At 40.9% G+C, this 16,670-nt stretch overlaps 1 protein-coding gene across 1 annotated transcript; it reads right to left on the reverse strand.

Annotated features, from left to right (window-relative positions):
- Positions 1-352: 352 nt before the first annotated feature.
- Positions 353-12,533, reverse strand: LOC113141236 (pyruvate dehydrogenase (acetyl-transferring) kinase isozyme 2, mitochondrial-like). The gene is made up of 11 exons (XM_026325520.1): positions 12,282-12,533; positions 11,036-11,177; positions 9,552-9,623; positions 9,267-9,454; positions 8,957-9,046; positions 7,448-7,525; positions 7,262-7,338; positions 6,584-6,682; positions 5,711-5,821; positions 5,475-5,588; positions 353-1,906 (listed from the first exon to the last, which is right to left on the reverse strand). Exons 1-11 carry the CDS (start codon positions 12,409-12,411, stop codon positions 1,763-1,765), a joined length of 1,245 nt encoding a protein of 414 aa, XP_026181305.1. The 5' UTR covers positions 12,412-12,533; the 3' UTR covers positions 353-1,762.
- Positions 12,534-16,670: the final 4,137 nt, after the last annotated feature.

Genomic DNA, 16,670 nt, shown 5'->3' on the forward strand with positions numbered 1-16,670 from the left:
ATTAAAAAATCACCAAAATCTGTTTTTTATCAAGGTGTGCCTAAACTTTTACATAAGACTGTAAAGTAAATTGTGACTGCTGTAGAAATGTTGAATTTTCAACCTCAAACATTTATCAATCATTCTACCCCTAACTTAAAGCTAAATGAACAACTTTTGCTGTGTGAGGGTTCATTCGTTTATGACCTGACACTTTCACTCTTCAGCTGGAGAACATTAACCTCTTATCTCCACACACATACTGTGCGACTAGTGATTTCCCAACAGTCTGCATAATGGCCAAAGTTTCAGCTTTGACCCTGGTACTCTTACGAGCTATTCCAGGTCATCTACACCTGCATGCACGCATACATTAATGTGTTACATAACCATATTTGGATTTATTGCTTTCCCGTCCACAGTTCATTGGCTCTGAGACACATACATATTAGGATAGTGAATCATCTGTTAGAAAACCTTTTTTTTGTCATAAAGCCTGAATTCACCCAACTTCTTAAAAGCAAGCACATACACACACTTGTCAAACTAATAACAGTAAAACTGTTATTAGTTACTGTTACTGTTCATTTCACTTCATTATTTTTAAAACTTCCTTTATAAAAAATGTTAAAAGACCATTAATATGAACAGCAACACAACAGCACTTCAAATATATAATAGAATAACAGTACTTCAATCAATCTTCAGTGTCCCCGTTTCTGTGAATTACCACAAACAGTATAATAATAGGTCAAATACACACATACACATTGTGGTTTGAATGCATTACAGGTCTTTGAAAAGCAAAATGGACTAAGGTGCTTGATAGACTTTTAGCATAGCTAATTAATGGATAGCCATTACTGTCAGTAAAAGACATGTAGTTGTGGTAATGTACCTGCTAAATTTTAAGAAATTATTCTCAATCCATCCATCCATCCATCCATTTTCTATACCCGCTTCTTCCTGAATCAGGGTCACGGGGATCTGCTGGAGCCTATCCCAGCTCTCTCTCGGGTGGAAGGCAGGGGTACACCCTGGACAGGTCACCAGTCCATCGCAGGGCTATTCTTAATCCATGTGTGCTTTTAGTAACTGAGCAGCTGAACATGTTGCACAGCTAATACCAGTACAAGTCTAATAGGAATTCATGAACATATGTAGCAGTTTCTTCAAGAAAACCAAAAGTAAAACAACACCAGACTGAATATTCACATTGACTGGTTCACATTCACTCGTCAAAGCCAGAGGTATGTTTCTGAGGAAAACCTTTAGGCATCTTGAAACGTTAAGATCTTTACTATCTTTACTCTTCAGAGAATGTACAATTATATCCATCCATCTATCTGCCTAGAGCGCTATAAGGAGGGGCAGACCTGGGTTCAATCCCAGTTCTAGATGCTGCAATGCATCTACAGTTACAGTTACTTTTTTCAAATTGTTCAACCTTGCCATCAGCTCAGTTCATCACTCCATCATTTTTCCTTGTTATCTCTTTCTCTTGATTTCTATCACTGCAACTTTGACCATCATCACGACTGCTGTTCTTTTCTTCCTTTATCTGTAGCACATATACATAAAGTAGGCAGAGATACATAATGATGTGCAAGCTCCAGTCAATGAAATTCCCAGACAATTGCAACAGAGACGCTGGACCATCATCTTGGCCACCTCTGGTCCCCCCAGCTATGTCCAGTAATAATAATAGTTTTGTTCCCACAATGCCACACAAAGGACATTTCATGGTCAGCTTATTGGTGTCAGAAGTCAACTCATGCGTGAATCACTTGGCACTGCGGTAGACGGCCAGGTCCAGAGGCTCCTTGGAAGGAACACACCAGTCATCTGCTTCTAAGTTCAGCTTGTAGTGACGCAGAGCAGTCTTGTTAAAAACTGGCAGCCTCTCCACGGAGTCTGTTAACAAGGCCTAGACACAGAGAACAGACCTTAATGCAGGGATCATTGGTGTTTTTAAGAGGATTTGAGTTAGGGTTTTTTTAATGGTTTTTAGGATTAGGGTTTTTTTATTCACCCTGCATGTGAACTTTGTTCTTTGTACTCAGATAACCTAGTTAACTTGATCTCATTACTAGTTAACTGAATCAAGTTCTGATTTAATTGTTCATTTCAGCTTTATTCATTAGCTGATGATAAAACAGGTTGTACTAAAAAATACAACCATTACAAAATAAAATCTCATTCAAATTTAGTTCAGGAGATTAATGAGCAAAGAGATAATTAGCACCAGTGACTATGGGAACAATTATCCACATTATTTTGACATATGATAACCATCATTTGTGATTAAGGACTTCACTGTATGGGATTTATTTATAGATGTATGTCTATATAACAAGAGTAAGTTTTATTAAATAGTTCAACAGTCAAACCTCCAGACTGTCAGGATCCTGCCATGGACTTCCTGCAGTGGACTTTTATGTTGAAGGACTTGGCAGAATCTACTTTGTCTGTTCGTCTCACCTTGTTTTGATTTTGATTATTTTCACCTGTGTCTTGTTTTCCCCTTAGTTATATACCCCTCCTTTTCCCTTTGTTCATCGCCAGGTTGTTTTGTCCTAGGCGTTGTCTGCGTGTTTCTCCCCAGACAGCATTAGCTACCCAGCCTTGTTCCAGCCCTGCCTTAGTTCTTGATTCAGTTCTTTTGGACCCTTTGTTTGTTAAGTAGCCCTTTTTCATGTGTCTTTTGAGTTTATCTTTCTGTGCGTTGTGTTGTCTCTCCGAGTCCGCTGTCTGTGTCGGTGTTAGCCTGATGTGTCCCCGTTTGTGTGCGTGACCCAGGCAGTTCCGATCCTTGTGTGTGTGTGTTAAGTGTTCCGTGTGTTTGAGTCTGCGTCCCCATGAGTGTGTGCGACCAGACCGTCCCTGATTTCCCGTGTGAGTCTGTGTTCCCTGTGCGTGTGTGACCAGACTATCTCCCAAGTTCCCCGTGTGAGTCTGTGTTCGCCTTGCGTGTGTGACCAGACCGTCTCCCAAGTTCCCCATGTGAGTCTGTGTCCCCGTGCATGTGTGACCAGACCGTTTCTGTGTTCTCCGTGTGAGTCTGCCAGACCGTGTTCTGTGTGTTTCTGAGTTGTGTGTCTCTTAGTTTAGTGCCCGAGTCCCAGGTTTCATGTTTCGTCTTGCCTGTTGTTAACCCTTTGTTCTCCGTTGACCCAAGCCTTTGTTTTGTATTTTGATTCCCGTAAATAAAACCTTGCCTGCACTGAGTACCAGTCTCTGTGAGTGTATTTGGTCCTTTAAAATTAAAACCTCATGGTTTGACACAGATCTACCTACCATACCTAATTAATTATTCCACAATGATGTTTAATTGTACAAATTTCAAACTATAAAAACAACAGTTTACAGGAGCCACATGCCAGATTATATCTTGGTTTCCTGGAATCTTGCTGATATAGGTTGCCAGCCAACGTGCACAGCCTGACTATACTAACCTAACAGGCTGTTGCTATATACATATCTAGCCCACTGGGGTCTAAGGGTGTTTTGGGGCTCTGGACAAGTTTGTTAGTGAAAAACAAAATTTAGGCCACTGAAATAAGACCATAAAACACAAACAGAACATTGGTTCACAAAACTTTTGAGAACTGAATGTTGTAGCCTAAAGTGTTGTGTGTTGGTGTGTCTGATCATGAATAATCATGTGATTTACCTGAGAAGACAAAGACCTGCATAATGAGCCTTTCAGTCAGGGATGTGGCTGAGTGGGAATTACTGCAAATGTCAGATGCAAATGTTCGTCATCTGAGTCGTGTTTTTCCTCTTAGTGTCCTAAGAGCGTCCTAAGAGGAAAAACACGACTCAGATGACGAACATTTGTCGCTGTCGTAAACTATTTGTCGCTGTCTGGAACATACAAAACACTTCTTCACCTGTGTAGCGTGCCATCATCCAAATGCACAGAAAACGTGAGTAAATTCTATGACGGAGCTTGACGTTTTATGCCATTTCTTGGGGGCGTGTACATAATTACTTGGTTCACCTCAGATTATTTCCATATGAACAATGCGCTCAGTGCAAGGAGGAATCACATTAGCTATAAGGTGAGACAGGAGAAAATGTACCACTCCTTACTTTAATGTGAATTACGTAAAAAGAGATGATTTGTTTTTGACTTGAATTGTTTCATTTAAAAGAAGACATTTCAAGTTTTCTAGCCATATATTTCTTATTTTTATGAGGCAAGTATTCGCTGAGATTCTGATTGTTTTATTTACGTGTCTGTGAAGAGAGATGACAGAGACAGAGAGAGCTAGAGTCCAGCACTGAGGAGACCAAATCCAGTACGGTCAGTGCTACAGAGCCTGTTCCTCCCTCGCCTGAGAGGCCATCTTCCCGAGCGGCCTCGAACCTACGCCTGCCCGAGGGGCCATCTACCTGGACAACCCCGGACTTATTACTCTAGGGGTCGACCCCCAGAGCAACCTCGGACTCTCCCCTGTCGGAATCACAACGGGGATCTATTTTGCCTGGTGAGGTGTCCTGGGAAAGGACCCCAAATTTGGACTTGCTCCCCACCCTCCCACCCTGGACGTTCAGTTGGGGGGGGTACTGTTATGGAGTGAGTTTTAGTTCCGGTTCTGGACTTTTATTTTGGGCAATTTCCTGTTTTTCCTCTGTGTTGATCTTGGTTAACTTTGTCTCTCATTAGTTCATTAGTTTCACCTGTTGGTCATTAGTCTTGGTTCTGTCTATATACACACCCTGTGTTTCTTTGTTCCTTGTCGGAGCATTGCTTTGCACTGGTTATGTACGTGAGTAACGTTTAGGTTCTGTTCTGTTCTGTTCTGTTTGTGTCCTGCATTTGGGTCCTCACCTCTCCTCCGTCATCACCACTACCTCCTCATGGTGACATATATATATATATATATCTGTTGTTGAATCTGTCTCTCCCAAATATATATATATATATATATATATATATCTGGAGGTCCAGATATACATGGAACATCTGTGCCAAGTATGGGCTGGAGGTCCCAAGGTCAAAATGGGACACACCTCCAAAGGTGAGGGAGAATGACCGAGCTAAGATCCTGTGGGACTTCCAGATACAGACTGACAAACAGGTGATGGCTAACCTACCGGACATAGTAGTGGTGGACAAACAGCAGAAGAAAGCCGTAGTGGTAGATGTAGCGATCCCAAGTGATAGCAACATCAGAAAGAAGGAACATGAGAAGCTGGAGAAATACCAGGGGCTGAAAGAAGAGCTAGAAAAGATGTGGAAGGTGAAGGCAACAGTGGTCCCCGTGGTAATCGGCGGGGGCTGTGACCCCCAAACTGGGAGAGTGGCTCCAACAGATCCCAGGAACAACATCAGAGATCTCAGTCCAGAAGAGCGCAGTGCTAGGAACAGCTAAGATACTGCGAAGAACCCTCAAACTCCCAGGCCTCTGGTAGAGGACCCGAGATTGAGGAAGACACACACACCACCCATAGGGGTGAGAAGGGAAAATTATATATGTACATATTACCTTCAGATGTATGACCGCATCAGTGCCATAACCCTCCATAGAGTACAGCTGTATATCTCCCTGGAAGTAACGAGCGTAAAGTCGAGAGAGTGGTAGACCATAGCCAAACCCAGCCTGCACACAGACAGATAGACAGACAAATATATGTACATACACTTCAGCTCTTGTCATAGATTGTCTATGACAACACACTCATTAATATTATATTAATGAGTGTGTTGGTGTGATTTACTTACCAGTGGGGGTCTGTGCTCATGTCCTATAGAGGGTCTGGGAGCTGTGGAGTACATGTAGCTGAACAAACGCTCTGTCTTCCTGAAGGGAACGCCACCACCTCTGTCCCTCATCTGGAAGAGACAGATTATGGATAGTGGGAAAGAACAGTGAGGGCTCAGCAGCACTGATGGGCTCAAAACAAATATCAAACAATACTGAAGTATTCTACTTGTCATTCATGCACAGCAGCAACTTGAAAACTCATGAACTATTCTTTTAATCATTATGAAAGAGTGGAGACCTGAGGTTGGACTCTACCCCTAATAATCAGATTCAGGTTTTCTATAACAGGCAATTAGGACAAAGGTTGCAGGCAACAATTAATAGTGAACTTAATCCTGTCTAAATATGGATGCATGGTGTGCCAGGATAATAAGGGCTTATGAGGTCTGAGGTTTATTCAGTCTAATTAAGTTGAGCAGAGGTGAGCTGGGATATAAGAGCAATGGGGCAAATAGTGAAATCACAGAATTCTAGTAATCCTTTCCTTAGCTTTGTCGCAAAACAACCATCATATAAGGATATGGATATGATGTATAAATGTGTGTATAACATGTTTGCTTGCCTTGCATTCATTTGTTGTGTAAACATAACAGAAGAAATCAACATTTCTTGATTTGACTTTTCTTCAGCAGGGGTGATTCCATTTGTCCTTCCTCTCTAAAATTAAAGTGATTTTTACTTTGGTTTCTGTTACAGTACATAAGCAATTCTGGGAAGTGGCTGGTTAGAACAAATTTGAAATTGATTTGAAATTTGATTGACTTGAGGTTTTTCATGTTTGTTAAATACATTTGATATTCAAGTCTGTATTTGGTAGAGGAGTCACTCACCTTGATCGACAGGTCCTCTCCACCAAGGGCAACCATCACTTTGATGGGTGGAAGGGTTCTGCTGGACTCATGGTTTTCAATGGTTGCTCTCATGGCATTCTGCAGAGACGACACAAAGTCAAGCTACACATTTGGGTAGATATTTACGTTTTATTAAAGGGCAGACATCAGATGATATCAAAGAAAGTTCAACATATTATGAAACCCATACTGAACAACTTGTCACTACTTCAGGAAATTCAGTTTTGGAATTTTGTCTTTGGTATTTTAGTGGGTGGCTCAAAAGTTCTGCCAATTTTTGCACATGGGATTGTCTTTATTCACTATTATCACTCACACTCAGCCTGAGAAACATTTGTATATTGTATTTTGTCTTGAGAAAGTTTATCAAGTGTGAGAAAATAACCATAAATACTTCATAATTATGTCATCTGAGTTAGTCTGACTGGGAGAGTACATATGTTTAATATAACCTGAGGCACCTGGTGATATGAAGCTTGATAAGATCAGACCATACTGTGAGGGTGTAAAACAAAGTTGTTGAATCTGTCTCTCCCAAATCCCCAGACTAGAACTACAATACTAAATCAATGCATTGCTGCCTTAAATCATCAAGGTGCCTATCTTGTGTTTTAATTTTCTGCATGGAAATGCAGGATGTAGCAGTTTCAGGATTACCTTGAACAGTTCAAAAAGCATGTGATATAGGTGAGATGGGATGTATGAGATCTGGATGGGCGCTCTACTGTTGTTGGCTAAAGGAAAAGAACAGCACAATAGTCACCATTCTATAGTCACCACACATGTATATGTGTGTGTGTGTGTGTGTGTGTGTGTGTGTGTGTGTGTGTGTGTGTTACCCACCATTTATCTGCTTAAGCTCCAGCTCTGGTGCTCCCAGGTAAAACTGCTCACATAGCAACTTAGCACTTTCATAGGCATCTGGAGAAAGACAGAAAAGAACTAAAATGTCCATTTCCTTAGGAAAATGTTTGTGATTGCTGAAAGCATGCTGTTATTGCTGCTTGCAATATATACAGATTACTTCAGAAATTGGAGCATGTTTAAAAATGTCAGAAACTGCAACCTTCCACATTGCATTTCCCGGGTCTCAAACCCTGCTTGCTTGAGTCAAGAACATACACCTTACTAATGAGCTATACCATTGAAGCTGAGAGTGCTGTTGTTTTTAGCCCATAAAAAGAGAGACACACTTCTAGCTGACTACAGTGCAACGCATTTGTCCCATTCTTTCCATTGGGATATTTTTAATTTTTAAAAATTCATATAAAATCACAGAGATGAGATCCAAGCAACATAAGTAATAGCATGGGTCGCCAAAACATGCTTAACACTTCAGGGTTGGAACCATGTTTCTAGCTGTGTGTGCGGTGTGTTGGATCACCACCAGCACCTTTAACACTCAAACACTGAAACTGGCTGGATGAGCTCTGCTACTCTGCCAGGGGTACAATATAAGAAGTGGAGCAGACACTTGTAAGTAGCCTAAATATGAAACTTTCTGGAGCACTGAAACTTGCAGTGAGGAAGTTTTGTTTTGCTATTTTGTTAAATACACATACAAATCCGTTTTACAGAATTCTTAGGGGTTCTATGGAAGATAATACTGATAACTTAAAGGCAGTGCGGGAAAAAGAACTAGGTGAAGATATACCAGAAGAGAACTGGGAAGAAGTATGGGTAAGTATCTGTAACAGGGTCCTAAATGCAAAACTTTAGATTATTTAATTTATTAGTAAATTATATTGTTCTTAATAATTTAGTGTTAAAACACTTGAAAAATTATATATTGCCATGAAAAGGCCATACAAAATTGCGGAGGATATTTGCAGTTTCTGTGAAATTGCGGGGGTTTCTGCAAACAATTATTAGTTCGGTTCTAAGGAAAAATCTACTGTGAACTCTGAACTGCAACTTCGCAGAGGTACCCTGTATATAGCTGGAACCATGTCTGTTTTGTCTATTTACTTGATGTAGGGTGTGATTTCCCCCCCCCCCCCTTTTTTTTCTCTTTCCTTTATGTTTGTGTTTACTTGTTAGTGAGAGAAAGAAAAAAAAAACACATATTAAAGAAACATATTCCCAAAAAAAATGCATCTTATTGTCAAAATGTTTAACAGTCTAATGGGTTTCCCATTGCAGCAGAATATTTTTAGGGGTTTCCGTTATTTAGTCTAGCCTCAGTTGTATAAATTGGGAGGGCAAGTTTGAGGATAATCAGGTCTTACTGTAGATCCACAAGACTTACATTACTTTTACAGCTATCAAAATAGTAAAAATGGTAAATTTAATTCGCTAATAAACTAGATTCAACAATTTGTAGAACAGACAGATAACAGTCTTTCTTCTTACCTCGTGCAACCTCTGTTACATCACACATGGAGTCAATACAGCCAATTGTGTTGGGGTGGGAGGGGTTTGTGCTGCCATTGAAAACCAGAACTGCAAGAAAGCACAGAGAAGTCAGTTATTGTTCTTCCTAATACAACCACTTGTGTTAGTAGTTGTTTATGCACTACATGTTTACATGTTTACATGAGCCCATGGTATAAAAGATTCCTGGTCATATATTGGCATTATTCTAGCTGCAGTGGCATTGTGCATCTGTGTTTGGTTAAAAAAACGGTATTTTGAGTGTGTGTGTGTGTGTGTGGCAGCTCACTGTGCTGGTTGATAAGCATGCGAATGGAGATGCGGCTGGTGTAGAAGCGGTCCAGGAAGTACTGGATGTTGTGGTCAGTGACAGGGTCCTGCTGGCCAAAGGCATCTTTGTACTCGATGACACCCTGAGCCATGGTGGGGACCACATCGTTGTGCCGGTTCCTGATGGCCTCCAAGACCTCCACAAACCTGTGATATAAAAAGGTGAAATTACAGAAACAAAGAACCTGAAATCAGCATCATGTCATGTGTTGAGTCCTGTCCTCTTCAGACAGGTTACACTCACGCCTCAAGGACTCTCTGTTCATCTGGGTTTCTGTCTAGAAACTCCAGGGTCTCCAGCAGACTCTGGATGTACCTGAGAAAATACAAACAAAGGAGAGTCACTGGTTTTGCCAGGACATCCCCAAAACACTTCTAGTGCCCCTATTTTCATTCTCAGCAACTTTATTCACTGCAGACCTGGGGTGTCACTACTTAGCTGAACTCTGAGCAGTGTTTTTCAGTGCAGAACAAAAATATACTGAGGTCTTGGAACTTATTCCACCAAATGATTCCACTCACATGTTGTAGTTCAACAATTAGTAGACAAGAAAGTTTATCCTTTCATTTTCAAAAGTTCTTATTCCCATTTCATTCAATTTCATGTTATATCTACTATATATGTTGAGAAAATTGAAATGTTGTGAAGATGCTAACAGTATGATGAATCAGTCTTGTCTAGGGAATCGGACTTTGAGAGTCATCTGCCTGTTCTCAAGGTCAATAGATGATGACGGAGCTGCTAAACATACAGCATATCACAATTACCATCTGTAATATTTTAGCTCCCATTTTGGAAAACTAAGCCTCTGAGACTAGTAAGACACCAACCCCCACTTAACTAAGATCAGAAACATTACGGATGACTAACAATAGGGGGAAGATCAGAGGTCAAACATCCACGATGATATAAGATAGAATGTGTTAACTCAAATCAAAACCATAAGAATGTTTTTTCTTTTGTATTATCAAGACAAATGTGGAGTTGCAGAATGAAAGAGTGGAGTGTTCAAAACACTACTTGCTTTTTGTCTTTTTTAAACCTCTAGGGTGCAGTCTAAAAACCAGCTGAAAACTAAATTTCATTATCTTCTGTAGTTACTGCTTTTTTTTTTAGGAGTAATGCAGGAAGTGTAACTTTAACAATTTGTCAGTGCAGAAAGGTTGCTATACATGCTGCTCCCTCCAGCTACAACAACAAGCAGGCAGGACAAAGAAGATGCAGGAGGTGGGGAATAGAGGAGGAACTGGGACAAAGTTCAGCCATCACCCCCCCCCCCCCCCCCCCATCTTTTATCTGTTTACATTATATCTGGTGGGCCTACCGTGCACCAACGGTCTGCTATTCATGGCAGTCAGATTACAAACCTTGCAATTCTTTGAAAGGAGGAACTATTCTATGGAAATATTTATGTTTTGAATAGTCTTGACAGTGTTTCACAAGTGTAAAAGATCAGTGCAATGTTTGTACTCAAACATGAAACTCTTCAAGAGTGGAAAGTTGAATACTCTTGTTACTTGTATGTCTTAAAATCAATAAAATGTCACTACGTAGCTCCTTTTGTAAAAACACAACCAATGTAACAGTGTTTTTACTTAAGAGTTCTTCACAGTACAGCAATGATATATAAAAGGTCAATAAGTAAGTGAGTAAATCAGTCACCAGTAGAGTCTATTAATGAGTTCACCCATTCAGTGAGTATTCAGTAATCTGTCTCTATCTCTCACCAGGTCTGGACCAGCTGGACAGAGGGTGTGGTCAGCAGCCGGTCCGGCAGCAGGCTGATCTCCTTCATAATGTTTGAAAAACGAACGGGAAGCTCCTGGCGGAGGAAAACAAATGATGTGCGCTCACAGGCATTGGTCGAACCTTGAGGACAGGACAGAATAGGATTATAATTCACAGAGTAAACTGTGGCATAAGAAACATAACTGAAAGCAATCACACTAGCTTTGCCTGGCACATTTCACCACAGCTATAGATGGTTCAGTTGTTATAAAACAAACTATACTTCAGTCATGAGATAACCAATGGTTGTGCATTTAAGGGAGATGTAAGCACCCCTGTGCACTACATTCACTGTCACTTATGAAGATCAGAGGATGTGGTTCAAAGCTCTGTGAAAACTCATATAACACCACATGTCAAAATATTACAACAGTGTAAAACTTTTTTACCACAATTTAAACATGAACTTGCAAGTGTTGATTTTTTCCATGGAGAGGCATCGGCAGCAGTTTGAGTTAATGAGCCAACTATACTGCATTATTACACATGCAGTATGGCAGAGCTATATTACCATAGTAGGCCACCAGGTGCACCAGTTTGCATTATTGATCTCTACTACTTCTGAGGGGAATCCCTGGCTCCTTAGCTGCTAAAAGTGTACACCAGCTACTCTGTGGGCTGTGCTGATAGTGTAAACTGAGATTTTTCCCCTGACCACTGCCTGCTCAGCTGAAAACAACCCTAGGAGACCAGGGAGAGTCAAACAGCAAATTTAAGGGCTAGACAACTAAATAATGGGCAAAACCATACTGCAAGGCTCCATAGGCTCTAGACCTGTCATATGTGAAAGTAAAACATAATATATCAGGACAAGACCAAATAAGTAAAAGATCCTCCTCTGCACTCTCAAAACAGTCACAATGCCTGATGACAGTCCAAATCTGTTATTGTCATCAGCATTAATTAACCCTCTGATGAACCCAAGCACATTTTTGTGTGGAAGGGACCTTAACGTTCCCATTGACTTTTTTGCAGGTGCAGCAATCCTATCACCATAAACATCATCAGTGACATCTGAGAGGTTACGTCATGTGTTGTTTCCCTTCAGTATGTGAAATCAAGTCACTGACACATGTTAGCAGCAGAGCTGCACTTCCTGCTGACTTTGTTACACAGTGCATGACGGCAATACACAGACAGCAGTAACAGTCAATTGAAGAAATAGCAATAAGAAGGCACACTCACCAAAATCCAAAAACTGCTTCATTGACAGGGGAGAAGGTGAGAACTTGGAGAAATGGTCTATTTGTTTTGACACGTTTGCCAGCGCTGCAGCTTTCACCAGAGACTGAACAATCTTCATCTTTCTCGTCATCTCTAAAAGCCAAAAGCCAGGTTTAGACAAAAGCGCATTTAAACGGGATTTAAAGTCCTCTGGAAGAAAAGAGCCCGCTGATAGCTCCTGTCGCTGAACAGATGTTGGCGTTTACAGTCTGGAGCTCCGAACCCCCGACGCTTACTTAATATATGATCTCAGCCAATGGGAGAGCGCGGTGGGCGGCGGCCAGCCAATGGGATTCTAGGAATCCCGAGTAGACGTACTCTAGGAAGATGGTAAACAAGGAGAGACGTGTGTGTTTGACCAGGTCACACACACAAAACTTAAGGTATCAATGACAACTTAGGTCTATTTACACAGAAGTTATCAGAACTTTAAAATGTTCATAAGAAATACATACAAGTGCTCCTCTATTATGGTGGACTGGTGTGTATGATCTGCAGTGTCACATTAAGATTTGCCTTGGAGTCACAGAGCTAAGCATCAGATTGTCCTGAAGTGGTTTAATAACATCTACTTCAGTTCTGAACATATTCTCTGCTATTGTAAACATTTGGATCAAAACATAGTCCATCCACTGCATGATACAAATTATTTGTGTACTGTGCAACAGGTAGCCAGAAACAACATGCTGTATGTCTCCATTCTAATTAACAGGCAACATGTTAAGATGCTTTATATGAAAATGCACAATAATTACACATTATCCAAAACAATAACAGATATGTCATTTCCTATGGCAGCACAAAAAAAAAAGAAATAGCAAACCTTTTTTTTATGAAGAAATTAGCTTCACATTAATGGTATCTATTGTCAATAGATACCACTGTACTCTGCTTTAAAAGCAATATTAGCTCACATCACATAACTTTCCTAATATTTCACAAAATCATGTCTCATTAAAACAAAGTCTTCCCGTTGTAATGTGTTGTCCATTATGGTGTTAGTGTGAGAAATGCCTGAATATACAGTATACACTGTAGCTGATATTTCCACAGTGTAGAATGTGTTTACACATAGCTGCTTGTTAAAGACTTAATACTGGACATACAGAGAAAATGTAAATTTCATTAATCCTTTGATAAAAGATTTTATTTTGTTTGGATCTTTGTTAAAATGGTTGAAAATAAGAAATACTGTGCATCGGTAATCTATGAAAAGAAACATTCAGCACATATAGTGGTGATATCACAGCTAGAGTGAGGAGGCTGTTGAATTTGTCTAAAAATGATCTCTAACTTGTCCTCATGATCACAGTTTTTACTTTCTTTACTGAATGGTGGACATATGTGTGTTTCTCTTCCTGACAGTAGATCGAGGAAAGCAAACAGATGTGCGGTGAGCTGCAAAGCAACATGAATGCCAACTAACTGCACTAACTGCAACTAACTGACTTGTGTGTACAGTGTTAGGCAGGTGCTCATAATGCTATGGTTGATTGGTGTATTACATAACACAAATGGATTTGTCCCACTGGTCAAACTTCTATTATATGTTCAAAGTGCAACATGAGGCTTTATTTGTGACAGGTCAAAGTACTTGAAATTGTGCAGATCCATATCACTAGTGGAATCATGCCTAACTTAGTAAAAATCATGACCATGCTTATAATACATACTAGGTGATGTGTCCCCCAGCTATTCAAATATGCTTAAAATGCCCACCCCCTTCCCAATACATTAACACGCCTAGGTAAAAAAGACATTTTCTTTACTATGGGCAACCACACTTGTCATTAGAAAGGATAATCATAATCATAACTACAATTAGGGATACAGTTGTGTGCTAGGACCGATTCTGTTCACCCTGTACATGCTTCCTTTAGGCTATGTCATTAGGAAGCACTCTATTAATTACCACTGCTATGCAGATGACACTCAGCTATATCTATCTATCTATGAAACCTGTTAACACAAACCATTTAACCAGACTTCAGGCGTGTCTAAAGGACATAAAGGTTTGGATGACCAGTAACTTTCTACTTTTAAACTCAAAGAAAACAGAAGTTATTGTATTTGGGCCTAAAAACCTCTGAAATATTTTTTTTAAAATTATAGCTACCTTAGATGGCACAGCCTTGGAGGTATTTTTGACCAGGACATGTCCTTTAACTCACACATAAAACAAATCTCTAGAACTGCCTTCTTTCACCTGTGCAACATTGCCAAAATTAGGAACACCCTGTCTCAAAATGATGCAGAAAAACTAGTCCATGCATTTGTTACCTCAAGGTTAGATTACTGTAACTCATTACTATCTGGATGTCCCAGTATCTCCATAAAAAGTCTCCAGTTAATCCAGAATGCTGCAGCCAGAGTCCTGACAGGAACTAGTAAGAGAGATCATATTTCTCTTCATTGGCTCCCTGTAAAATACAGAATAGAATTTAAAATCCTTCTTCTCACATACAAATCCCTTCATGATCAAGCTCCTTCATACCTTAAAGACCTCATAGTACCATATTATCCCAATAGACCACTTCGCTCTCAGAGTGCAGGTCTACTTGTGGTTCCCAGAGTTTCCAAAAGTAGAATGGGAGGCAGAGCCTTTCGCTATCAAGCTCCTCTCCTGTGGAACCAGCTCCCAGTCTGGGTTCAGGAGGCAGACACTCTCTGTACTTTTAAGGCTAGACTTAAAACCTTCCTCTTTGACAAAGCATATAGTTAGGGCTGGCTTCAGGTAACCCTGAACCATCCCTTAGTCATGCTGCTATAGTCCTAAACATGACAAACCTGGAAGGGAGGGGAACCAAGTAGACCACAGCACATCCAAGCATACATGGGACTGTCTGGGATATACAGAATGAAACTACCGCTACTTTCAGGCATCCAGAGTCTGGTTGGCATTTTTCTGTGCCACCATGTCATTGCAGAAATTTCCTATACAGACAATGAACAAAAAGTCTATAGCTCTCTTTGTGTTGCTGTTTTGCAGCCAGGCTACCATTACTGTGTTAGCATTGCTAACATAACGTGAGTTGTGGGCATTACTGCTACTAGAAGCAGACAGAGACAGCAAACCAAAGGGACTGTGTTGTTATGTTCAGATTTAACTGCAATCCAGCAGGGATCAACTTTAACACCAATAAATGATAAATAAGGGTAAATGGCATCACTGCATTTTAACCTTTTAATCACAGTATTTTTTGATTTAGTCTTAGTCCATAATCAAAGATAGCCGTTATATTTATGTTTATAATAGTTTGTACACCATCATCTACACACATTTCAAAAACAAATATTTGTAATATTCTTGCACACAATACTGTACACACTACAGTATGTCCTAGACAGCTGGCTGCAGCCCATTATTTTATTTTATTCAAGTCCAAAACCACTTGTATTAAATTTCACATTTCAATAACCAGTACATGTTGAAAAAATATATCTATAAAATTATAAGTAAATATTGATACTTATTGAAGCTGTGTGGTACCATTCCAAATTGTAAGTTAGTTGGCTTAAGTACAACTAACTTAAGCCACATCCCCACAGAAATATATATAGGAATGGTCTATAAAATCATTGGCATTTGAAAGATAAATATAATACTTTTGACTCCACTACATTTGAAAGATAGGTATAATACTTTTTACTCCACTGCATTTGAAAGATAAATGCAATACGAACAGACAAAACACAGGTGGAGGTAATCAATGATAACATAAAGGTGAACATAAAGTTACCAGGGACTAAAACACAGAAACACAGGAAACAACTTGTTATGAGTCCCCTTTTGGGACTTCCTCCGTGCGCCGACGACGGCGTCCCCGCGGAGGTTCCGCCCAGGATCCTGTGCCCTCAGTGCGGCGACGACAGCGTCCCCGCTGAGGATTCCTCCAGGATCCTGCAACCTCAGTGTGCCGACGATACCGTCCCCGCTGAGGTTACGCCCTGGATCTCCGAGCCCCAGCGTGCCGACGTCAGCGTCCCCGCTGATGCTCCGCCAAGGGTCTGAGCGCCTCAGTGCGCTGACGTCCACGTCCTCGCTGAGGTTCCATCCCTGGTCCCCGAGCCGCCGGAGCTTCCTGAGCCGCAGCGGCCGCCTCCACCAGAGCTTCCCGAGCCGCAGCAGCCGCCGCCGCCGCCGCTGGAGCCTCCCGAGCCGCAGCAGCCGACGCCACTGCCACTAAAAGTTCCCGAGCCTCCGCCGCCGCTGCCGCTGCCGCCGCAGCAGCAACAGCAGCAGCAGCAGCAGGTGGGACCATCGGACCAATGGTTTCGACGACGGAGTCGCCGCCGTCTGAAAAGATCAACGTTGGAACCTCAGTGTGCCGACAAAGATGTCCCCGCTGA

Source organism: Mastacembelus armatus, chromosome 8, assembly GCF_900324485.2.
Source record: "Mastacembelus armatus chromosome 8, fMasArm1.2, whole genome shotgun sequence".
Taxonomy (NCBI): Eukaryota; Metazoa; Chordata; class Actinopteri; order Synbranchiformes; family Mastacembelidae; genus Mastacembelus; species Mastacembelus armatus.

Coding starts and splice junctions, on each gene's coding strand:
- LOC113141236 (XM_026325520.1), bottom strand. CDS start 12,411: ATGACGAGAAAGATGAAGATTGTTCAGTCTCTGGTGAAAGCTGCAGCG. Junction 11,178..12,281: donor GAAGCAGTTTTTGGATTTTG/GTGAGTGTGCCT, acceptor CCTGTCCTCAAG/GTTCGACCAATGCCTGTGAG. Junction 7,526..8,956: donor TGTAACAGAGGTTGCACGAG/GTAAGAAGAAAG, acceptor GTCTTTCTCCAG/ATGCCTATGAAAGTGCTAAG.